This window comes from Strongylocentrotus purpuratus, unplaced genomic scaffold (assembly GCF_000002235.5).
Source record: "Strongylocentrotus purpuratus isolate Spur 01 unplaced genomic scaffold, Spur_5.0 spur5_scaffold_16, whole genome shotgun sequence".
Classification (NCBI taxonomy): Eukaryota; Metazoa; Echinodermata; class Echinoidea; order Camarodonta; family Strongylocentrotidae; genus Strongylocentrotus; species Strongylocentrotus purpuratus.
Genome location: NW_022145601.1, coordinates 11,274,947 through 11,300,281, shown reverse-complemented (window position 1 = coordinate 11,300,281; position 25,335 = coordinate 11,274,947). Strand labels below are relative to the sequence as shown.

The window sequence follows — 25,335 nt, the reverse complement described above, 5'->3', positions numbered from 1 at the left end:
AACCTAAGTCTGCCCATATCAAATTGTATACAAACTGGAGTACTGGCTCCGAGAAGGCCGTTGCTGAAGGTTCTTTTGTGTGTTGAAATACCCTTAACATACCTCTTATTCAGTATTCTGAAAGTCTGAAGTTTTCAGAATATCACCCAAACGTGTATTGCTTTATGGTATAAAATATATATTGCCCCTAGAATGTTCAAAACCCTGTGGCGCTGAATTTTTAAAATCATTGCCAAGAATCGGGTAATTCTCTAAAAACAACTAGCAGTTACCTACATGCAATTTAATTCTAAGAGCGTATACCGATTAGCGTTCACTTTGTTGTCAAATACACACACGGATGATACATGTAATAATCTCAGCAATTTATTCTCTTTCTGCCAAAATTATTTGTGTATGAAACCCTTGACTGATGAAGCATTGCGAGCTCTACAGAGTGAGTCAGAAAAAAATGTCCCACTTGTTAAAGTTGTATTGTTTGAAGTATGATTATTTAATCATGGGTTTCATGATATGTCTTGATAGAGTTATCCTCCCAGTACATTTAGGTACCATTTTCATTTGAATCTCTGCATGCATGACTGAACATCAGACATTCTTTACAGGACTGCCAGATCTCACTTGCGCCAAGTAGCTAGGTGAGGAATAAAAAAAGTGTTTTGAACCAAGACTGCCAGACAGACACACACACACGCACAGGCACACGCACACAAATGAGCGTTCCATTCCCGACAAGGCCAACCCAAACTGTTACTTTTTGTCGGGAATTCTTCTTCTCGTACGAAAAGTTGAGTGGCCGCTGTCCTCTTGGTGCGTATTGGCGAATGTTGTGCTTCATGATGATGATAATGATGAAGATTAAGATGATGACAATGATGATGATGATGACACAATAGTGGTATTGAATGTGTACTAAAGGGGTTTATGCCACTTAAACATTCAGCGATCTTGATAAAATCATTGCTTAATCAGAAAAGGGGATATTATGAAACAATTGTCATGGTGTGTGCTGTGTATGCATGTGTTCGTGTATGTGTGAATTCATGTGTGTGTGCGTGTGTGTGCGTGTGTGTGTGCGTGTGTGTATGTCTGTCTGTCTGACTGTCTTTGTTCAATGCACTGTTTTATTCCTCACCCCCAGTAACTTGGCGCAAGTGAGATCTGGCAGTCTTGTAAAGATTGTCTGATGTTTAGTCATGCATGCAGAGATTCAAATGAAAATAGTACCTAAATGTACTAGGAGGATAACTCTATCAAGACATATCATGAAACCCATGATTAAATATTCAGACTTCAAACATTACAACTTTTGAAAAGTGGGACATTTTTTCTGACTCACTCTGTATAGAACCGCGTTCCAGTCAATGCCCTTTTTGAATGACTAGTATTCTAACGTCATTGGGTGTGCAAATATGTAATTTCTTTTCAAACTGAGATTCTCACAATATATTCAATTTAATTCGATTCAATTTATTTCAAACACAAATAAAAACACAAATCATATAAAATATATAATATAATATGCTATCCAATACATTGTATGTAGGAGTGCCCCATGGAAGAAGGCACTAAGGAGAAAAACAGAAAATATTGATATTTGTGTACACAACAAACGAAAGAATTGTCCACGAATACATCACAATCCATTGACCCAATTGCCAATTTGAGATTCGCATATAGATTTAGAGATATCATTTTTCAAACATTCATAACTGCTTTATTATTTGACAGATTTATTCAAACGTTTGCAATCATGAGTTTCTTATTTTTCTACTTTCACACAAAATTAATGAACTGATAACAAAGGAGCGCCTATATCATACCTATCTATAACGAATATCATCATGATATACATGAAAGTTAAATTAATCCAATGCAATTAAAAATATATATGTACATAAAGTATACACAAACAGTTTGATAAGTATGACGAAGAATAAACGTCGAATAAAGGTAACATAAAAGACGAACTCCTTTGTAATAAACGTTAGAATGAGAAGGATCTCAGTACGAAAAACGTAATGATGTTCAGTTTTTTATGAGGGATGCCCTTTAATTTGGCAGATTTCTTCCTTCCTTAGTTGTCTTCTTTATAAGATTTTTGTCTCTCTCATATATATATTTTGTTTCTTAATGACATTTAAAAAGAATAATCCATATGAAAGGCAATAACATCGCTGGTCTTGCCTTGATCCTTAAACAAAATATGCAATTTAACACCTCTGGTTCCTTCTAGATACTTTCAAATGTTGAATTCATTTAATTTTATGTGATTTGAGTTGATGTTAATACATTTCCATATACATGTACATCTTTTTTCTGGTTACAATCCTGCCAATGTTTATTATTTTTATTAGATTTTTGTATTTGATAGATTTATTTACGAACAGCAAATAAGAACCATTTATTTCATACAACGATATTTATATGTACAATAAGAGAGAATATTGGTTGGTAAATTGGGCGGATAATAGCATATGTGCTAGTCGACCCTAACGCCTTATGCACAGCTCAACAATGTATTTTGTACAAGTAACTTTCAGAAAACTAAACAAAAACAAAGAAATTAATGTACTATTGCAATCAATACTATACAAATATATAACTTTAACAATGTCTTACAAAATACTATATATAATTGTTGTACACATACAGACTATTTGCATGGATTTTCGATTCATGATTTGTTCAACAAATGTGTTGTAACATAATCTAACATTAATAGGTAATCAAGTAACTAACCACAAGAGACGATGGAAATCGACCATGTGTCTTTCTAAATTTTGGCAGACGTAATTGTTAACCTTCTGTTTGCCTTGTGGAATAACTATACTCTCTCTATATATACTCTATACACTATATATCAACATATGAGACAAACTTCTATTAAACAGATCAAACGTAAAAGTAGTTGAGCTGTATGAGTAATATTCACTCTCTAAATGAAAAAAAGCACGAACTGCTATTTTCTGTGAATACAATATGCTTCTTAATAGGCTAACCTTATATTGCTTCACCACACCTGTGTGGTTTTATCCACGTTTTGTATGATAATGGATACTGTCAAAGTACGCCTAGGAACAAAATGTCGCAATCCTGATACACTGATTTACATAACGAATATGACTATTCCATGGCAGATTTCTATCATAAGTGGTAACATTAACCGCTTGGATTTCCTCTCCAGCTATGTTCAGTTTACCCTTTATACCTATTTTTACAATTTTCCATGTGTTGTTCATTACTTCATCCACATTAATGTCGCCCTGGTGAGCTGGAAAAGTATGAATTATATCAGAATCATCGACAAACAGCCGCAAATTGAAATAATCAGTTACTGATGGCAGTCTTGGCAGATCATTTATATAGATAAAAACAGAATTGGCCCTAGCAATGATCACTGTGGAAGACCATATATTATCTTTTTCCTTATAGATAACGTTTGAGCACATTGACCAATCTGGATCTTTATTAAACTCGAATGCCATAATTAAAGAGTTTAGCTCGCAGTACATTAAGATTAATGGTGTCAAAATTGCTTTCTTAAAATCGATGAATATGCCAAGAATGAATCTCAATTCTTCGTTCCTGTAAAAGCAATCGATGTAATAATCTTGATGCAGCGAAGCATATTACAAGAGGGTAAAAGTTTACACAATACTAGGTAAGTGTACTCAAAATTGAATAAGGTTTAGGTTTACGCACTATTGGGAAGTAATATACCCAACAAACATGCATATTTCCTCTTTAACCAATGTTTGGTCAATTTTATAGGCCTGAATTGTTCTAATATTTTAACCCGACGCTGGATTTAGACTTTTGGCAAAACAGTGGTTCAAAAAGAAAATTGGTGTGAGATCTAAGTTTTATTTTAAACATGATATTTCCCCCTAGATATGGCTTAAATGATCAGGAGAATACCAACCTTAGAGTATACCTTTTCTTTACCTTTATATTTTTCGAGCAAATCTAATGATTGTGGTTTTTTAAACCAAATGACAGGCAGTTGGTGGATTACAACAACCATATAATGCTATGTTCACAGGTTGTCTGATTAACGAGCCATAGACCATGGATTAAAGGGTGATGTGGAACACATTGAGCTTGTTCCCTAATCACTGGTGTCTGTGTCATCATCTTCCATTTGATCATTCCGAGAATCAGCTGACTTCGTTTTCTCAAACGCATAGTTCTCGCAGAGCTCTTGACAATCCCCACGATTCATGCGTTCGAACGCCTTAGCCAAGTCCCCAAGGTTCTGGATCTTCTTTTGACTCTCAGCAAGAACGAGTAATTCTTCAGTCGGATTCTTGCACTGCTCCAGTGATTGAATGTAGTCTCCAAGTCCCAGCTCACTGGCAAGACCCCTCCAGTCACCAAAAACTGGGCTTTCTCTGTTCAACCGGCAACGCAGCTCATGCAGTAGCCTAGGAGGTACTATGGAAGCAATTGCAACAGGGGCAGGGGCAACAGTATTTCCTTCAGAATCTTTTTCTTTGGGATTGTTGATAACCATAATATTATAGACGTCCCCAGAACGCGGGTGCATTTGGTCGGCTGAAAGTCCTGGAACCAATTTTTGGACAATGTTTGCCGCACACGCTGGTGAGGCTACTGTCTCCGTTACAAAATCATGTGTGACTCGATAGGCATGTTCCCGTGACAGTGACTCTGCTGGTGAAATCAAAGGGCTAGGTCTTGTAAGAACTTCAGTAGGACTACTTCCGTCTGAAATAAAGCAACGTAAAAAAAAAGGTTTTAGAAAATGATTAAACCACATTAAACCATGCTGGTGGGGCTAGGACTCCCATCGCCCCCTCTGCTGCAGACTCTAATGAATAGACGGGCACTTTCGATAACGTCAAAGCTTAAAACAAAACGAACACAAAGATGTTATGACGTATAAATCAATTACATCGTTCAAATTTCCGTAGAGGACTTAAAAGGAATAAACGTATATCACAATATATGCGCTTCTAAATGGCTATAGATATTATTACCCCGGTTAAGTTCCAGCAACCGTTTCAGGAAGCCTGCCCACTTATTACACATGGATCGAGTGTAGCAAAATAATTAACAATAATGTTTTGCCAAAGGTTTCGTTCGTTACTATCTGTAACATAACATCAAACTGCACCTTAAAGTTACGATTGATTGAGGAGATAAGCTTAATTTTTTTGAGGTACAATTGAAATTTGTGTTGTTACAGAGCCCTGAACACGACTTTATCTTTCAGCTCCTTACCAACTGTCTCTGTCTCTGTTACCAAATCATGTGTGACTTGGTAGGCATGTTCACATGGCGGTGATTCTATCGATGGCGGAGTCAACGGCCTAGGTCTTGTACGGACTTCAGTAGGACTACTTTCATCTGAAAAAAGCAACGTAAAAAAGGCTTTAAGAAATGATTAAAACCAGACTTCAACCTGTGCTGTAAAGAACTGTGACTCATCTGTTATTTATCCCAAGTCGGCCCTTGGATTATATTGTATTAGGTTGGGTTATTGAAATGATTGAGATAAAATCATGGAACATGTAGCAAAAAGATAAAATGGTTCAATTTACAGAGTAAAAGTTATACGGTATAAAAATACATTGATTGAACATTAAATAATATCTAAAACAAAAACTAATATGAATATGGGCCGCAGAAGCGGTTCTAATGCCCCTCCCCCCTTCCCCCCACCAAAAGCACATAATGCTAGAAGACCCCACCTCCTGCCAGGCGCGGATCCAGGATTTCTTAGGGGGGGGGGCCCAAATTTGAAATTTTGCGAGCCAAATATTGGTACGTAATGGTGACCAACAGTGACGTAATGCGGGGGGGGGGGTCGGTGCAGGGAGGGGCGATTTTCCCCCTCCCTCCTCCGCGAAACGCGGAAGCTTTGACGTTTCATTAAATTATTAGAGAAAAAAGACGATTCGTTGTACCGTTTTCGAAAATAATTCTCGTCTGAATTTAGTTTTCCCCCTCCCGCGCGAAGCGCGGAAAATTTTACGATTTATTAAATTATTAGAGAAAGAAGACGATTCGTTGTCGAGTTCTCGACTCTTTATCCTCGTCTGAATTTAGGTTCCCCCCCTCCCGTGCGAAGCGCGGAAGCTTTTACGATTCATTAAATCATTAGAGAAAGAAGACGATTCGTTGTACCGTTTTCGACTCTTAATCCTTGTCTAAATTCAGTCTCCCCCTCCCCCTCCCGCGCAAAGCGCGGAAGCTTTTAAGTTTCACAAGATTATGAGAGAAAGAAGACGATTGGCTGTACAGTTCTCGACTCTTAATCCTCGTCTGGATTCAGGTTCCCCCTCTCGCGCGGAGCGCGGAAGCTTTTAATTTTCATTAAATCATTAGAGAAAGAAAACGATTCGTAGTACCGTTCTTGAAAATAATCCTCATCGGAATTTAGTTTTCCCCCTCCCGCGCGAAGCGCGGAAAATTTTACGATTTATTAAATTATTAGAGAAAGGAGACGATTCGTTGTCGAGTTCTCGACTCTTTATCCTCGTCTGAATTTAGGTTCCCCCCTCCCGTGCGAAGCGCGGAAGCTTTTACGATTCATTAAATCATTAGAGAAAGAAGACGATTCGCCGTTTTCGACTCTTAATCCTTGTCTAAATTCAGTCTCCCCCTCCCCCTCCCGCGCAAAGCGCGGAAGCTTTTAAGTTTCACAAGATTATGAGAGAAAGAAGACGATTGGCTGTAAAGTTCTCGACTCTTAATCCTCGTCTGGATTCAGGTTCCCCCTCTCGCGCGGAAGCTTTTAATTTTCATTAAATCATTAGAGAAAATAGACGATTCGTTGTACCGTTCTTGAAAATAATCCTCATCGGAATTTAGTTCCCCCTCCATCCCGCGCGAAGCGCGGAAGCTTTTACGTTTCATTAAATCATTAAAGATTCGTATTACCGTTCTCGCCTCTGAATCCTCGTCTGAATTCAGGTTCCCCCCCTCCCGCGCGAAGCGCGGAAGCCTTGACGTTTCATAAGATTATGAGAGAAAGAAGACGATTCGTTGTACCGTTCTCGATTCTTAATCCTTGTCTGAATTCAGTCCCCCCCCCCCCTCCCCTCCTGCGCGAAGCTTTGACGTTTCATTATATTATTAGAGAAAGAAGACGATGCGTTGTATCGTTCTCTATACTCTTAATCCTTGTCTGAATCAGGGGCCGTCTTAGGGCCCCTGGGGGGGGGGGGGAGGTCGAGGTGGCGGAGTCGGCCCCGGAAGCTCAGGGGTTTTAGGCGTTTAATTAAGGTCAGATGAGCATTTTTTTGTATACCTTATTATTTTGTGAGATTGGCACGTCACTATTTGGCGTGGGGTCCAGGGGGCGGAGCCCCAAAAAATCAGGGGTTTTAGGCATTAAATTACCGTCAGATGAGCATCTAAGGGCCCGCCGTAGGGCCCTAGGTGAAATCCAGGGGGCAGAGCCCCCGGAAGCTTAGGGGTTTTAGGCATTAATCACGGTCAGATGAGCATATTTTGATGCCTCATTATTTTTCAACACTGGCAGTTAACTATTCTTTCTTTCTTGCTCTCATTCTGTTTTATTTCTCTTTAATATACTTTTTCAAAAAAGTAGGGGGGGGGGGCTCGGGGCTCCCGATCCCCGCCGTACCTCGGGCCCTGACATGTAGGAATCTACTAAAAAGTGAGGAAAAATCTCGGAAATTATGTCATTTCAGCATTATTTGTAATCCCCCGTTGTGGAATTAGAAATAAACCACGTTTGAATTTGATTTCCCCCAAGCCCCCCCCCCCTATCAGTACGCGAGTATCTCCTCTTTTCCTTTTTTCTTTCCCTTTCCTACCTTCTCTCTTATTTTTTTGATTGGGGGGGGGGGGGTCAACAGCCTGGGAGGCAAGGCCCTTACGCCTTCCCCGATCTCCTTCTTCCCCCTTTTCTTTTCTTCTTCCTCTTCTTTCTTTCCCTTTCTCTCTTCTTTCTCTTTCCCTTCTTTTCCTTTCTTCTCTCTCTTTTTTTTTTTTTTTTTTTTTTTTTTGCGGGGGGGGGGGCCAAGGCCCGCTCGGCCCCCCCCCCCCTGGATCCGCGCCTGCCTCCTGCTACTCCCTCCTGCCCCCCCCCCCCCAAAAAAAAAAGATATTCATAGGTATTCCTCCAGAACCGCTCCTGATAGGCCATAGTCTTACCCTTTGTGCCTGCAGGCTCAGGTGATGTTGAACCTATCGCTTCAAGATCATGACGCTCGCTTCTTGTCAGCTCTTCAGAGAGCTGAGATGCTGATAAAGCAAAAATCAATCAAAATCAAATCAGAATAGCACAAATACAATTCATCTCGCAATCATGAGAGTAAATCGCAAGATTAAAAGCTTTTATGTGTATCCTTACAATGTTATTATTTCGATTTTGTTCAAATCGTCTGAAAATAAGGACATTGTTTCATGTAACAAGCTCGCCGGTATCCCATTGAAAAGCGTGTTAATTTTTCTACACACATTTCCCATTTGTACTCATGACGCTTTCGTAAAACGATGCCCTGCATATCGAAATTTGTGTATGAAACAAACAAAACAAATAAAAGGAAAAAATAGTACTAATACATTTTCTTTTAACCTTACATTTGGATGTTCCTCGTCCAACATCATTTGGTTCAGCTTTGCCTTTGGACGATGCAGATCCTTTCGGAGTTGATTGGGTAACTGGATTCTCGTCGGGGACATCTAAAATGTGAATACATGATCTCAAAGTGATGAGAAGCGATTAGCCTAAAATGATACTTTTTCGAAATAGGAGTAACTTGCCATGGTTCTTTTGCTACCCTAAATGAAATATTTAGCATTGCACGTACTAAAAAAATTGTACATTAAACATATATATATACCTACAGGCTGAACCAGTATAAACGCACTAGCATACTTCCAATGATGAGGGGTGAAATTCACTGGTACTAGTGGTGTAGAATCTTTCCACATGAAAAAATAGTACCAGGATCGACAAAACTGGTAGAGAGTTAATTTTTTGTTTTGGGGAGCATTTTGTCCAGTTTCAATAAAAATGCGTTAAAAAATTCGTGTAAACTCACGTCTTTCTCAGTACACAAGTCATTAAAAAATATCTCAAATGAAAGAAATAATGTTATTGGAGTGTTGTGTTTGGGTTTAATCTGAAGATATGTTACAGCTTGTCCGAAGGTCAGGCAAATAACCATTCCTGAAATTGCACAAGAACACTATTTTCGCTGCCAGCACTGCCAATGGAAGTCTTTAAGCCACCCCCTCCCCCCCCCCCCCCCCCTCACCTCCCCCGAAAGGAATTCATGCTCTTGATATTACCGTTGTACTGTACTGGGAAGGTGATCTTCTTCGTGATTTTTTGCTTCAAGATGAGAGTGACGAGAACTCTGTATACTATTTTTTCACGTGGCTGAAGATTGAACGGCATCCGATGGGTCGTCATGTCAAAGAAAGCACATTCTTCAAGTTCCTACGAAAATCAGAGATAAGTATCAATTAATACCCTACGAAAGTATAGGGAACGGTACCATTTTCGTAATTTAAAAGTTATACCATGAGTTATGACCCATGTTTAAATCGAGTTTCCTGAAATTATATTATAATGAGATGGTGTTGTGCAATGAACAGTACGCTAAGGCAGAAAGTTCATCAGTTCGGTATCGCTTTAAGAAAGGACTATATCTTTGGTAATGTAAGCAATATATTATTAGGACCTGCAGAATAGTTAACGGACGATTTGTTTGTCAGGATAATTTACTTCGGGGGAAACAACAGTAACAATTATGTTGGGATTGTTACCTCTTTTGACACTTCCTCTTTGTTTTCCAGATGTGTGACAGAAAGGGGTCCTTTTCCCCAATATACACAGTACTGCTCACCAAGAAAGGCTACCTGGTAGTCTCGTATGGTATCCTACAAAAGGTTGAACATATATGAATCAATATTGAAAGAATAATAATGACAATAATAGTAATAAGAATATAGTAATAATAGTTGCAATAATTGCAAAATTGCCGCTCTTCCAGAGGGCACTGCAGCAAGTGAAGGTACTCAATTACACTGAATATTTACTTCAAGATGTGAAACGTTTATCGGGTTTGAATATTATATATGTGATTTGTTTTATATTTGTTGTGACCACCCCCGTCCCCTCTCCCCCCCCCCCTACCCCTCCGTGTACCCACCTAAATACTCAGAAAACGTTACACACAAATACTGACATCGTAACCACAAAAAGACTGGGGACACAAATACAATTTATTTAAATTAAATAAATATTAAAATAGACTTCAAATTCTTTTTCAGCTAAAATTATACCGAACCGTTAATTTATGATAAATATACCTCTTTTATGCCGCAGAAGTCGTCTTTAATGACGAGATAGATGCGGTTCAACTCGTCTCTGTATGTTGATAGGGGAACGTATGGCGTACAGATGAGCCGTTTACCGATGAAGTATCTCCTGATTAAGGAGATAATCCACCATTCCGAGAAATGGTCTAAGTACAGAGTAAGGTGATTCTTTGCGACTACACACCGAGCAGCTTTGTCAGAAGCAGGAACTATCCTTGAAAATTCATCAGACTCTGTCAACAAAAAACAAAAAAAGAGGGAACCGAGTTTTGCGGGTTTACTGGGGAGCCTTGTTGGAGGGTCAATGTTTAATCATGATCAATGACGTAAAATGTCATTTGCTTTTTGGTGATTGGCTATTGAAAAATGTTTTATGCATTAAATCATTCTCGTAATTCCCTTCGATCTTTCCACAAGAATCTTGAAAATGGCAGCTGTATGAACTGTGCGACTTATAAGTCATTCAAACACAAAGACTGAAACATTTTTATTTTAAGCGAATTTCTATTCTGATAGAAGATTATCAAGTAAAACTCAGTGAATTAGAACATCTTGAGAGGAATATCAACATTAAAGTGAGGTCATTATGATACCAAGGATAGTATAGGAAGGATTAATTTTGTGTGAAGATCTCTGTCATAATTGCTATGTGTTTGTCGTGACAGTCAAGGGCTCTCTGCACTGCCACAGCATATTTTCCCTATCCCTTCCGCTTTTCGTTTGTCTGACCAAAGAACATTTTAATTTAACTGATTGAATACACTTTAATTTAATCAGTAGACGCCAATATGTTTGAATACAATGAGAAAAGTACTCTGGATCAATTCGTCGCGATACCTCTTGCACTTTGAAAGTTCAGGTCAAAGCTTCATTACCGACAATAATCAGTGGTAGATATGGACCTGTTACAGAGACTGCACTGTGCGCTAAGTTATCATTGAAATTTGCTTCACCGGATTACGAGACCACTGCTCTACCGACTGAGCTATCGCGCCTCATTATTCATAACGGACATCAAATTTGAAACAGTTACTGTAAAAATGCTTATTTTCTTTTCAAACACGAGCAGAAAGACCTTCGAGAAATGAGCTCAAAGGAAATTTCAATAATCTACAATATAAGACGAGTCTAAGAAACCTATATTCACTCGGCTATGCTATTTTTGTGAAGCAGCTATATAAGTCTTGTGCAGCATTCTTGATCCACGTATATCTCGATATGTTCAAAGTTCAGACGCGGTGTAATGCACGTAATAACATATGGCATGATAATGGGAACGTACCGTGGTATGTTCCTTTGCCGGGTACCCATAAAACACTTTGGTGGAGAGTGGCAAATTCATATTTATGTCTTGCCTGAGTGCCGCGCGAACATGAATTATGTGATCTGCAGGCCGGTTAAGTATCCACGAGACCACCACATCTCAACAGTTTTGATACAAAAAAAGAAGGCAACTTTTAGCAAAAGCTTGTCTCGTGTAAATCGAGATGCCTTCAATTCAATATAAATCTAAGAGCGAATCAAAGAAGATTAGACAAAGAGAGGGAAATAAAAGGAACGGAAGGGAAAGGAATTTATATGGAGATATGGGATCTATGGTAATAGGAAGATCTTACCAGTCCTTCGGGTGTATAGCACAATTTCTGCTTTGTCTGGGTTGGTGAAAATAGCGCTATGCGAGACCGTGACTTCCACCGGAGTTTTAAACTGAAGACCAGGAGGGGATAGCTTAAGCCCAACTGAGATGATGACTTCGTCTTTGTTCAGGTTTAAGTCAGGTGGAATGGTTGTCAATGCTTCTGCTGTGATATATTTGGCTCTGTCCACATCGTCTGGTGAAAGTGGAACCTTGATGCTGTACTCGTCCAGACTTATAATCATTGTCTCTTCTGTGATACTCTTCCTCGAGGAGCTAGAGCTGTCTTGTGGACTGGTAAGAGATGGATCGTATGGTGGGGAGTATGGGCGGGGCATTAAGCTAGGGAGAGCCTTACTACCGAACGTACTGCGAAGGTAGTCATAGTGGTCCTCTTCAATCCCAATGAATGGCTTAACGATCTTTGTTGCTTCTTTATCTAAAAGAAAATCGTGTATACCCATATGGCCGCCATTGAAAGCAAGACGTGAAGGTGTCCTGTTATCATTAGAAAGTCTCCTCAGGTCTGCCCCTTTGCTAACGAGGTATTTGACAATATCAAGATGACCCTTGAATGATGCTCTGTGAAGAACTGTAAGCCCATCTTTATCACAGATTTCAATGCCTGCTCCTTCGTTCACAAGAAACTCGACGACTTCAAGGTGGCCTTTTTGAGAAGCACACGACAAGGGTGTCCTGCCTTTCTTGTCACATTTGTCAAGCTGTGCCCCTTCCCTAACGAGGGATTTGACAATATCGAGATGACCCTCCAGCGATGCTATGTGAAGAGCTGTTATCCCATCTTTATCACCAATTTCAATACCTGCTACTTTGTTCACGATATACTCGACGACTTCACGATGGCCTTCTTTAGAAGCCCAATACAAGGGTGTCCTGTCTGTTTTGTCATATTTGTCAAGCTGTGCCCCTTTTGTAACAAGGTATTTGACAATATCAAGATGATTCTTGAATGATGCTCTGTGAAGAGCTGTAAACCCATCTTTATCACCAATTTCAATGCCTGCTCCTTTGTTCACGAAATATTCGACGACTCCCAGATGGCCTTCTGCGGAAGCACAAGACAAGGGTGTCCTGTCTGTTTTGTCACATTTGTCAACCTGTGCCCCTTTCCTAACAAGGTATTTGACAATTTCAAGATGTCCCTTAAAGGATGCTCTGTGGAGAGCTGTCACCTTATCTTTATCACCAATTTCAATGCCTGCTCCTTTGTTCACGATATACTTGACGACTTCAAGATGGCCTTTTTGAGAAGCACAAGACAAAGGTGTCCTGTATTTTTTGTCACATTTGTCAAGCTGTGCCCCTTTCCTAACAAGATGATCAACTATTTCAACGTGTCCATTGGACGTTGCAATGTGGAGTGCTGTTAGCCCGTCTCGATTACAGTTATCAATATTTGCTCCTACGTTCAGTAAGACCTCGACAATACCCAGATGGCCTCCTTCTGTTGCAAGACACAAGGGTGTTGTCCCGTTCCTGAGTGATTTGTCAACCTCTACCCCTTCGTTAACGAGACCTTTGACAATGTCAAGATGTCCCCCAAATGAAGCCAAACTAAGTGCTGTCCAACCATCGTCAGTGCTTCTATCCAGCTCTGCTCCTTGACTCATTAGAAATTTCACCCCATCAATATTACCAGTTTTTAATGCAGCATGTAGAGCTGTACATCCACCTGTGCCACACGTGTTTATGTTGGCTCCTTCTGCCAAAAGGTACTCTGCTATGTCAAGATGGCCACCGTCTAAAGCAAGGTGTAGAGGTGTCCAGTAATCATTAGCAAGTCTCTCCAGCTCTACCCCTTTACTAACAAGGTATCTGACAATGTCAAAATGACCCTTCAATGATGCCTTGTGAAGAGCTGTAAACCCATCCGTGTCACTAATTTCAATGCCTGCTCCTTCGTTCACGATAAACTCGACGACTTCAAGATGGCCTTTTTGAGAAGCACGAGACAAGGGTGTCCTGTCGGTTTTGTCACATTTGTCAAGCTGTGCCCCTTTCTCAACGAGGTATTTGACAATATCAAGATGGCCCTCGAATGATGCTATGTGAAGAGCTGTAAACCCATCTTTGTCACCAATTTCAATATCTGCTCCTTCGTTCACTAGCAGCTGTAACTCATGAAGATGCCCTTTCTTTGAGCATAAGTGAACAGATGTCTGTGGGTTAGCATCGACCAAATTAACATTTGCTCCATGATGGGAAAGCCATTTAATCGTTTGCAAATTTCCATTTCCCGAAGCAATGTGGAGGGGTGTCTTGCCAGTTGTATCCGAGCAGTTAACATCAACTCCTCCCGAATCCTCTGACTTGTCTTCTGAGTCGATTAATGATTGTAACTTCAGGACGTCTCCTTTTGCTGCTGCTGAAAACAGCGCCATGTTAAACGTAATTCACACCTACAACGTTTTTCTCATTATGATATTTCCGTGCTCTCTAAACATCAACTTACTTTTTGTCATGTGACATTGAAATACTGTCTAAATGGGCCCGTACCCTTTAGTAGCGTTATCTATTTGTACTATTCTGAGGAGCAATCAAGCGTGATTATATGAAAACATTTCATAAATTGGACTTTGTATTCATATCCATCTTGGCTTCAGAAGTCTGACTATATTACTGCACAGTGTATTGCAACAATACAGTCCTATTGCCTTGCCTTTTTGCTGTATTTTGGGGTCTGAAAAATACCTGGTTTTAGATTTGCGTGAAAGAAAAAAAACATGGCGGATCAATATTTCATTACGCCTAATTCATTAACAGTGCTAGGTTGACCTGCCCCCCCCCCCCCCTCCACACGCACACACACACACACACACACACACTCAAACACATCGAATACTAAGAAATTTGAGAGAAAACAGGAAAAAGAGAGAAAGACGAAAGGGACAGAGAATACAACCATTGCTTTTCTTTAGCGCCCTACATGTGGCATGATGTGACCTACTGATGTAGAGTACTCGCTTCACTTCTCTAGAAGTGGCAGAATATAAACCAAATTTGTCATTGTATCGCCATCAATTAAGCATTATAAGATGCTCACAGAGTGCATATTATTCGCCTCTTTCCGTGTACATATGCACTTCATACTCGAACCCTTTGCTCAAAATGTATAACTTTCATTATTTTCATATTGAATTCATATATAGAATTTCGTAAGTAAAGAAGATGAACTAAAATCCTCGTTTTTGAGAATCAGTTCTAAAATTAAAGAGACAAATATAGATCCATGGGGGGTTCAACTGACAGAAGATGCCAGACCAACAACAGACCGGACACACTATTACATTGCCCCGAATCGCTGAGAATCGGTCGATTTGAAGTCGGTTTTCGAGGTATGATTAATACTCCAGTCACACTGGCGAACCGACTTCGTACCGACTCCAACAAGTCCAAACTGACTTATTGTTGGCCTCTGTGGATAATGTTATCGGTTGTCTGGTCTGGTCTGGGTGTGGATGTCTTTGTATTTTATTTGTCGTAGTACGTATTACAAGATAAGGTTCACTTCTATTTTTCTTCGAGGATCTTTTTCGGTGGACTGCAACTACATACATATCACCTTTATTTGTTATTCCATTTAGAAGACAATGTAATGATTTGTTATTGTTGTGTCACTGTCCTCCAAAGTGTTCAGAATATATTATTGTTATAGTGATGGATTTTAACAATTTATCCTATCTACTTTTCTTTTCTTAAATGAAAAAGGAATAGGGAGAAAGACGAAAGATCCCATATATTTTCTGAGGGCAAGGATAAATATTCTGATAACGAAGATACATAGAGTTTAATTTGGGTCGAAGTTGTTATTGTAGTCATATACTTTACACATTTAGATTTGATGGATCTTTCTTTAGTTTCAGATCAAATCGGGAGATACATTCCAATGAAAGATATTCAACAGGATTTAGAAATTATGAAACATGGCAAATGTATATCTACCAGTACGAGGAAAGGTGTTACAAATGCTAGAGTTTTTGATGAATTTGAAAAGAGATTTGGATAATACGGGTAGAGTTTAATATAATAGGGGATATTTTAATTTGATGAGTAGTCAGTATGGTATCGGTCTCATTGGTATGGCCGAGATATAAGGTTAGAAAGGGTTAGTCACACTTAAACATCAACAATTAAATCGGTCTGTGTAGAACATGTATAGTAGACCAGTTCGTTATCTACAGATATGTTGACTTTTTTTACAAATAAACGTAAGCTGCCCATGTACAGATTGCATGTGCAAACTAGTATATTGGATCCAAGAAAGTCGATGCTGAAAGGGTGGAAATACCCTAACATACCTCTAATTCAGTATTCTGAAAATCATGTTAAAGGGGGTGTAGCATAGCAAATACTGTTTAACGCCATCTACGACTTCTTCTGGACAGCTGCCCATTTCTCATTGATTCTTCAATGAAAATCACCGTTAAAATGTTTTCTTACCAATCCCACTTCGTGTTTGATTTCGCCTAGAAATGTGTTATCTGTGGCCTTTTTTTAATGTATGAGTTATCATCGGTTCATGCGCAATACCATTTTTTTTCACAAGGGTGTAAGGGTGTCCATGAAAAGTTAGCTCATTACTTTCTATTTATGTTTTCCATGTCTGTTTAATATTTTTAAATGTAGATTACACCAAATACATTTTTTTTTTTACAGAAACCAAAATTGCATAAACATTCACTTGCATTATATTTGCTACTCCCCCCCCCCCCCCCCCCCCCGGTGAAGTAAATGGGTAATCGCTAGGAGGAAATTCATTGAATGCTTTGGTTCTTACCATCATGATCACGGCGGCTTAAATACAGCCTGGGGTAGTATAACATGGTACTTCGTATTAAGCGCTGTAGAATATATAATATTTTCATGCAGTAGTTGCACCATACAAATGGACATATTATTGTAGTTATTTACTTTTATGTTATCTCTGCACCAAAAATAGTTTTCAGAATACCACCCCAACATTTATTGCTTTACCATTTGAGTCATCCCGCTTTTAACCTCGCATAACAGAACCAACACCGTGTTTTGATTGCGAAACTAACGCAAACTCAACCGATTCCTCTGACCTAAAGTATTCGGGAAATACCTTTAGTCTACACCAAACATATTACTCCATTGTGTCGTCGAGAATTGGTAAACTTTACATTTGTAAAGAAACGACGACTGTGATTGCTGAACCGTAGTATTCACTTGTTGTTGAACTTTTTATGATACAAGATGTACTCTTATAGAAGCCATACGCTAGTCGATATGAATATTGCGACAGTAGTCCCCGTGTAGATTCGGTGCGTTACATCAATGCCAGTCTCGCCCTCGTAATGAGCGTTGTATCATCATGGAAGATCACCTGCATAATCCGGATTAGATTGGACTGTGATTCAACCAGGATGGGATCAGATAATCCACCAAAAGACACTGTTTTTCAAAGGTAATATAATGTATTTGAAGCATCGTAAATGATCCTGCTCGATTGATATGTGTGTGGTGTGTGTCGGGAAGGAATATGGGCCTAAATATTTACTATGTAATCCAATGCCAAATCTGGATTATGTTGTATAGTAATCCATCCAGAATGAGATCAGGTTAGCCAGGGAAAGACGTTTTTTAAGGAAAAGTCGAAAAACGCAAAAAATATTTCATACAGTTGGATTGGTATATGTGTGCATTCTAGGAAGGAATATAGGCATATATATATATATATATATATATATATAGTGTAAACCATGTACTTATAGTCGTCGTGTAATCCAACGTTACATCTGGATTAGATTATACTTTAATCAAACCAGAATGGGATCAGATCATCCACCAGAAGACGATGCTTTTAAGGTAATGAGTGTATTAGAAGTAAATGATACCTACCCCAGCTCGATTGTTATGTGTGTGGTGTTTGTCGGGAAGGAGCGCAGGCCTATATAGTTTAAACCATGTAATTGTAATAGTTATGTTATCCAACACATTATCCGTATTAGATTGTACAGTGATCCATCCAGGATGGGATCAGATCATCCACCTGAAGACGATGATTTGAAGGTGATGAATGTATTGGAGGTAAATGATACCTACTCCAGCGGGATTGTTATGTTTGTGGTGTGTGTTGGCAAGGAATATAGGCCTATATAGTTTAAACCATGTACTTGTACTAATTATGTAATCCAACACATTACCCGGATTAGATTGTACAGTAATCTATCCAGAATGGGATCAGATTATCCATCATAAGGCATTATTTGTTCAAGATAAGAAAAGTTTTCGAAAAACCGTAGGTATCTGGCAAAAGATTTGTATCAACCACGATTGGTCTGTGCCTGTATGTTGGGAAGAAATGTACGCATATATAGTTTAAATCATGTATTCATGTAATCCAAAAACATTATCCGGATTAGATTGTACAGTTATCCATCCAGAATGGGATCAGATTATCCATCACAAGCCACTAATTGATTAAGGTAGGAAAAGTTTTCGAAAAACCGTAGGTATCTGGCAAAAGATTTTGTTCAACCACGATTAGTCTGTGCGTGCCTGTGGTGGTGGTGGTGGTGGTGGTGGTGTAGGGACGGAATTCAAGGAATTCAAGCCTATATATATATATATATATATATATATATATAGTTTACACCATATACCTGTACTCGTCATACACTGTAATCAAACATAAGTATCATCAGGATTAGATTGTACTGTAATCCAACCACGATGGGATCGGATCATCCACCAGAAGACGGTGTTGTTTAAGATTATAAGATGTATTGAAGCACCTTAAATGATACTTGATCAAGCACGATTGATATGTAAGTGGTGTGTGTCGGGAAGGAATACAGGCCAGTATAGTTTAAACCAGGTATTTGTACTCGTTATACACTATAATCTAAAAAGAATTACATGTACTATGTGGATCAGGTTGTAGGTCTACAGTATTTCAAGCAGGATGATATTAACCGCCATAAATGTAGGGAGGAAAATGTTTTCGAAGGACCACTGGAATATCTTGAAAATTATGAGATCCGGCATAAGTTGGGTGTACATAATTATGCCAGTATTATTCTTCTTTTCATGATTTGTTTGAATACATATATATATATATGAGAGAGGAAACAATAAAAGACAACTAAGAGAGGAAGAAATGTGCCAAATTAAAGAGGTATCTCTCATAAAAACTGAAAATTATTTAATTTTACATGAGACCCTTGTCATTAAAACACTTATTGCACAGGGGGCGTCTTTTATGGTACCTTTGTTCCATGTTTATTCTTCAGTATACTTATCAAACTGTATATAAAGGAATGTAATTGTATACTTTATGACATTTTTTTTAATGCATTGAATTATTTGAACTATTATGTATATCATGATGATATTAGTTATAGATAAGTTTAAAAGGAGTTTCTTTGTGATCAGTTCATTAATGTCGTATGAAAGCAGAAAATTAAGAACTCATGATTGCAAAAGTTTGGAATAAATCGGAAAAATCATAAGGGAATTATGATTATTTGAAAAACGAGATCCCTGGATCTATGTGCAAATCTCAAATTGGCAATTCGGTCAGTGTATTGTGACGTAGTCGTGGACATTTTTACGTTTGTCGTGACTGTACAAAAATATCAGTAATTTCTGTTTTTCTCCTTAGTGCTTTCTTTCTTGGGGATTTCTATGTAAAATTATTATGGATAGCATAATATTTGAGAAAAGACCCTCGTGACTCTTACATTTTGAATAAGTGACATGTTAGTCGTTTTTTTGTTGTTTTTGAAATGAATGGAAAAGTTATCCGGCTCTACGTCACAGTGACAACCTTCAAAGACTCATGAATGTCTTTCATTTTGTCCGATTTCATTCAAACCTTCACCAGTCTGCTTCTCTAATTTTTGTAATGTACGTTTCTTTTAACATTAGAAGAAAGTTTTTTACTACATTTAGCATTTCATATTTTATTTATAGTAATGAAATTTAATGTTATGCCATTTTCTTTTTAGGGGCATTTTTTATTGTCTTGGCTTTACAGCTGTCCCCATTCAGATAATAAGATTGTATGGTGGTTTTTTTTAATCTTTCACTGTACTGATTTTATATGATCTGTGTTTTTATTGTGTGTTTGAAATAAATTGACTCGAATTGAATGGGAATATATTGTGATAATCTCAGTTTGAATAGGAATTACATATTTGCACGACCGATGACGTTAAAATACCTTTCATTCAAAAAAGGCATAGACTAGAACGCGGTTAATAGTGGGCGGTCCTAGCATTCTTAATGCTCTATCAGTCAATGGTTTCACAAACAACTCATGTATACACTGAGTCTGACAAAATAATCATCTGATTTCATTTTGCCAGAAAGGGAATAAAATGCTGTAAAAAGTATCATGCATGTTTCTTTTCGGCATCAAAGTGAACACTTGTTGGTTGTATAAAGAATAAATTACCCAATTCTAGGCAATGTTTTAAAAAATTCAGGGCCACAGGTTTAGACCACTTTAGGAGCAATTTACTTTACAACACTGGTGATAGATTTTAAACCATAAGTCATATTAACATAGCGTTGGGTACTTTACAACCACAATATATGGAATTTCGTGCGAATCTTCTTTCTGATTAGGTAAAATTAGTCGGGCAATAACACTGGTTGGTCACATAGTGCCCAGCAGTTTGGGGCTGGTTGGCACAATCTCGGATCTGCATTTGTCTGGGTTGGTTGTTTTCGAATGATAGTCTATATTCTTTTTTTATTCAACGATGTGTACATTATGACTTTACTACTTATTATAATACAGTTTTATGAGTACATGTAATTTTTTGTTTGTTAATTCTTTGAAAGGAGACATTTCATTATACAGTGTCCCTGAAAAAGGGAACCCATTTTTTTTTAACTCGTCGAAAAATTCGTTTCTCTTCTTTCATATGACACCAAAACCATGATCAAGAAGTACCGCATGATCGAAATACAGACAGTCTGAGAAAAAAAAGTGTCAGAACCCGATTATCCAAACTAAGCGTATGACTGCTACATTTCGTTCATTATGCCTCTATAGGGAAAGGAATGATAAGGAATTATTTATTATTGGAAATAAACATCATTTACAAACTCATAATCCCATCTACCACATGGGACCATAATCATGATGAAAAGATCACGCTTGGACTGAGCAGGCTCAATTTATAATAGATAGGGCAGAGTGACATTATTTTGTTATTTTGTAGAGGTGTCGTGGTCGAGTGGATACGTCGCGGGACTCTCAATCACAAGGTCCGCGGTTCGAGTCCCGCCGCGGCACTAATGTCCTTTGGCAAGACATTGATCTACATTTGCCACACTCAACCCAGGTCTTGTAAATTGGGTATCTGGCAGGAATTAATTCCTTGAAATGCTAAAGCACTGTAATGGCCGCCTTGCTAAAGCCAGGGTAATAATCGAGGCAGAGCCAGGAGCGTCACGACGTGATGGACATGTGCGTTATATAAGAAGCCACCATTATTATTATCATTATTATTCTACCTCATTTCATTTCCTAAAACAAACTGGCATGTGCCGGAACCAATTGCAATTTATGCCACCTGCTCACTCATGCGTGATCCATCCATTATAGTTCTGGAACCCGTTTTACAAAACTTTCTTTCATTGACAAATGACAAAAATCAGTGACAAATCTGGTGATAACCAATCAGAAGCAAGGATTTCACTAGTTTATAACAATAACTGTCATTTGTCACTGTTGACAAATTTTGTGAAATTGGGCCCTGGTTTCCTGTGAAAGAAGAGAATATGAGCTTTTCAATGATGTTTATGTTTGAAATTTACCCATTCATGTCAAATCATGTATTATCATTTAAAAACGATACTGACACAAACGTAACAGTCATTTATTTATTTTAGACAATTGGATTTCTGACGTTGCCGCTTCGGGCTGTTCGAAGTTAGTCATGTGTGACTTCTTGATCATGATTTTGGTGTCAAATGAATGAAAAGACAATAAGCTGTCCAGTCATATCAATTAATCAAGGAACAATATGAAATTATCGAGTTATTTACCCGTAAACTTGGGTTTCCTTTATCATGGACACCCTGTATATCTGAATTTACATTTGTATGAATTCCTTTATGATAGAAGAAATTAAACTCCCCCCATATCTTTCAGTGTTGTTCGATTGTCGTTGTTTTTTTTGTGTTTTTTTACACTTCTGTAACTCGTGGTTGACGGATCTGTTGACTCAAAATTAAAGAAAGGGTGATCCGTTACAGTGGTTAAAATAATTAATATATATTTCTGCTATACTTGTTAGAGGATGATATTTCTTTTAAAGAAAAAGAATAAAATACTGCTTCATAGTTTGGTAACTTTGTTTGTTTCTATTTCTCGTTGTTTCTTTATGTATAGATACCTAGCAGTGTAAAGTCAGTCCATCACGATGTCACCGACAATCTCTATTTCCACTGTTCTCTACATACTAATCTTCATGCTCTCTCTATCTGGTTACACGGCTGGCCAGACGTGCATGGAAGATGAAATCACCATAATATCAAGCTCACCACAAATCTGCGAAGATGGAAATGTTACCATCCAGTGCAGCGGACGGATCGGAGTAGTCGAAATTTACAGAGATGGAGAAATGCTCTACAACGGTACATCGCTGGCCCCAGAGCTTCAATCGCGAGAGGTGTCCGTCACATCATTGACCCAAGGTAGTAATTGCATGTCGGTGCTCTTAACATTCGAAACAGTCACACAAGCAGATGCGGGAAACTATACATGTCGGACTAACGCAACCGAATCGAATGTCCTGAGACTTGTTGTTGAATCTCAGGTTTATCTGCATGATTGCATGATCAACGCAGCCACCGGCCCTGTTGTAGAGAAAGGTGAAAACATCACTTGCAGTAGCGCGACTGGACAGCCATCTTGGGTGAACATAGACCCTGCGGCTAGCTTGGTCAACATCGAAAGCGTCTCAGTCACCGTTCTCGCCTTTCATTCGGTGAACTCAACTCTGGTGAGGACGCTAGAATGCAACATCGTTTCCTTCCCCGCAAGTTCTTGTCCATCCACGTCGACGCCGTGCTTTGACCGTGTCGTCGTCGTACCCAACCCCGTTCATAGCTACCTATCACTAACGCCTGCTGTGGAAACTATTAATTCGGGTGGATCTGCGACTTACTCTTGTACCACCACTCTGAACGGGGCCATGCTGACGATAGCTCCACCCACATTAACTGATACGATCCAATACACCACCCGTCGCTATAGTGATACCAACATCCAAATTGCGTTCTCGAATATAACAATGAATTACACTGAGCCTATAGTCCAGTGCATGTTACTGTACGGTGATAGGCTAGTAGCCAGTGCCTTTGCGTCTGTAGTAGTGCTGGAAGTAAAAGAGGTCCTCACTACGGTACTTCCAACAACATCTAGCAATGTTTCAACAATGGTGATTACGAATAAAACAGATACTTCTTTAACTCCGACGCCGATGATTAATGAAAGTACAACAGAGTATTCGTCACCAACGACAGGAAGGCCTACAGAGACAACCACAATTGTGCATGTGCGAAGTTATCGAATCATTGACACCAGATTCCTCATCATCGGTCTCGTTATCGGATTGCTTGTATTCGTCGCCATCATCGTCCTATGCGTTCTCGTGTTCAGGCGGCATGCAAGGAGGAAAGGCGACTGGACAGTCGCGTCGGCGACGTCGAGAAGGCGTGGTCAGGCTGAAGTCGCGTCGAGTGGCATCGAAGGCAGACTAGAATGGGAGACCGACATCAATCCCCTGGTCGTCTTCGAGACGACCCCCATCGACGCTCTGGCCTCCGATGACGACCACTATGACGACAACGGCTCTCTGACTGGTGAAGATCTACAGGACTCTCGAGTTACCAGGAGTAACGGGTATTCCAATCATATCAACGAGGCACCAGCTGTTTTGAAATTCGATGCGGTGATTGAAAACCATGCCGCGCTTGGAGCCGAAGCATCTTCTGCACAAGTGGTAGGTGAAAGTGGGCGTGGCATCAACAGAGGGTATTCCCCCGATGACCAATCTGTTGTCATTCATCATGCGGACATTCCCTATCAAGACTCAACCGTCCAACAATCCACCCCCAATGGTCACGTTGTCTCTGGAGAAAGCAACATCGACGAATCGGCGCACGATAAAGCTGATAATCAGATTGACATCGCCTCGCTAAATTTCATCGACGCGACAAGACTGGACGCGAGTGAGTCGGATACAGACTGGGATTCTGGGTATAGTTTAGGACACGACTCTATACTCTCTGAAATCGACGAGGGCGCTATTAACATCATATCAGTCTGATGGCTTTTCAAAAGCACAACGATACCACGTAGCGTTATACAGGGGCAAATGGAGGAGGAGGAAGGCCATCTGCACCTGCCGACAGATTTCTTACCCATCAAATGCACAAAACATAGCCATGTTCCAAAAAATGAATTTATTACTCAATAGTTATACATTGTTATTCATCTTTATAGAAATGTAATAGTTAGTTCTATATCGGTTACTGGGAATGATTCAACTTATTGATCCGCGACGTTTCACCAGTTCCAACTGGCTTCTTCAGGCGTTCTGATTCCCATGAAATTCAGCTTTTGTTCATTAGGGGCGTGGAGAGATGTAGTACCAACCGTGCTGAAGTATATGCATTACTGTAAGGCAAGATGTTTTGCCCCTCCTGTGGCTACTGTCCAACACTGTTATGACATGCATTATTGTATTCGTGAAAAAGCATCTTTAATTTTGCAATACTGTAATGTTGCAAAACGAACAGTAAAATGAAGAATCTTTAATGTCTTACTCAATTTCCAGGAAAATAACACCAGACAATGTCTGAATCAGTAAAATAACAGCGTTGCTGCAAAAAAATCACAATAACAACAATTAATAAACAGGAAATGTTTATTTTAAAAGGCCTTCTTCCTTGGTTCTTTAAAAAGAAAAAAAGACAATCAGACATTGATATACGAATAAAAACATGTACATAATAAAGAACAGCACGTGAAAGCAAGAAAATTTAAAGATAAATCAGTTAATCTTTTTATCATAAATTTTCTCTATTGAAAGATTTTGCCATTCATAATCGCACTTAAGGTAAGATTAAGTACCATCAAACGCAGGTTACATGTATATGAACTTTTGATGGGGTAAAGCACAAGCTACTGAAAATTTAATATGCTATCCCCAAGTTTTAACCCCAAATAGACAAGCTGTTTCATATCAATGTCTAATTCGTTCCATGGAAAATATAATTGAAATGAATATGAATAATTAAGTCTTTCAATATATTGTTCACTTCTTTAGGGGGTAACTCAGCTTAAGCTGAACTACATGATGCGT

General features: G+C 39.0%; 2 protein-coding genes across 2 annotated transcripts; one reads left to right on the top strand and one right to left on the bottom strand.

Annotated features, from left to right (window-relative positions):
* Positions 1-10,302: 10,302 nt before the first annotated feature.
* Positions 10,303-14,364, bottom strand: LOC115924658 (ankyrin repeat domain-containing protein 50-like). The gene is made up of 3 exons (XM_030987368.1): positions 13,269-14,364; positions 11,943-12,890; positions 10,303-10,559 (listed from the first exon to the last, which is right to left on the bottom strand). Exons 1-3 carry the CDS (start codon positions 14,362-14,364, stop codon positions 10,303-10,305), a joined length of 2,301 nt encoding a protein of 766 aa, XP_030843228.1.
* A 2,732-nt stretch (positions 14,365-17,096) lies between these two features.
* On the top strand, positions 17,097-24,922 carry LOC100892310. The gene is made up of 2 exons (XM_003729870.3): positions 17,097-17,411; positions 22,356-24,922. Exon 2 carries the CDS (start codon positions 22,387-22,389, stop codon positions 24,295-24,297), a length of 1,911 nt encoding a protein of 636 aa, XP_003729918.1. The 5' UTR covers positions 17,097-17,411; positions 22,356-22,386; the 3' UTR covers positions 24,298-24,922.
* The last annotated feature ends 413 nt before the right edge of the window (positions 24,923-25,335 follow it).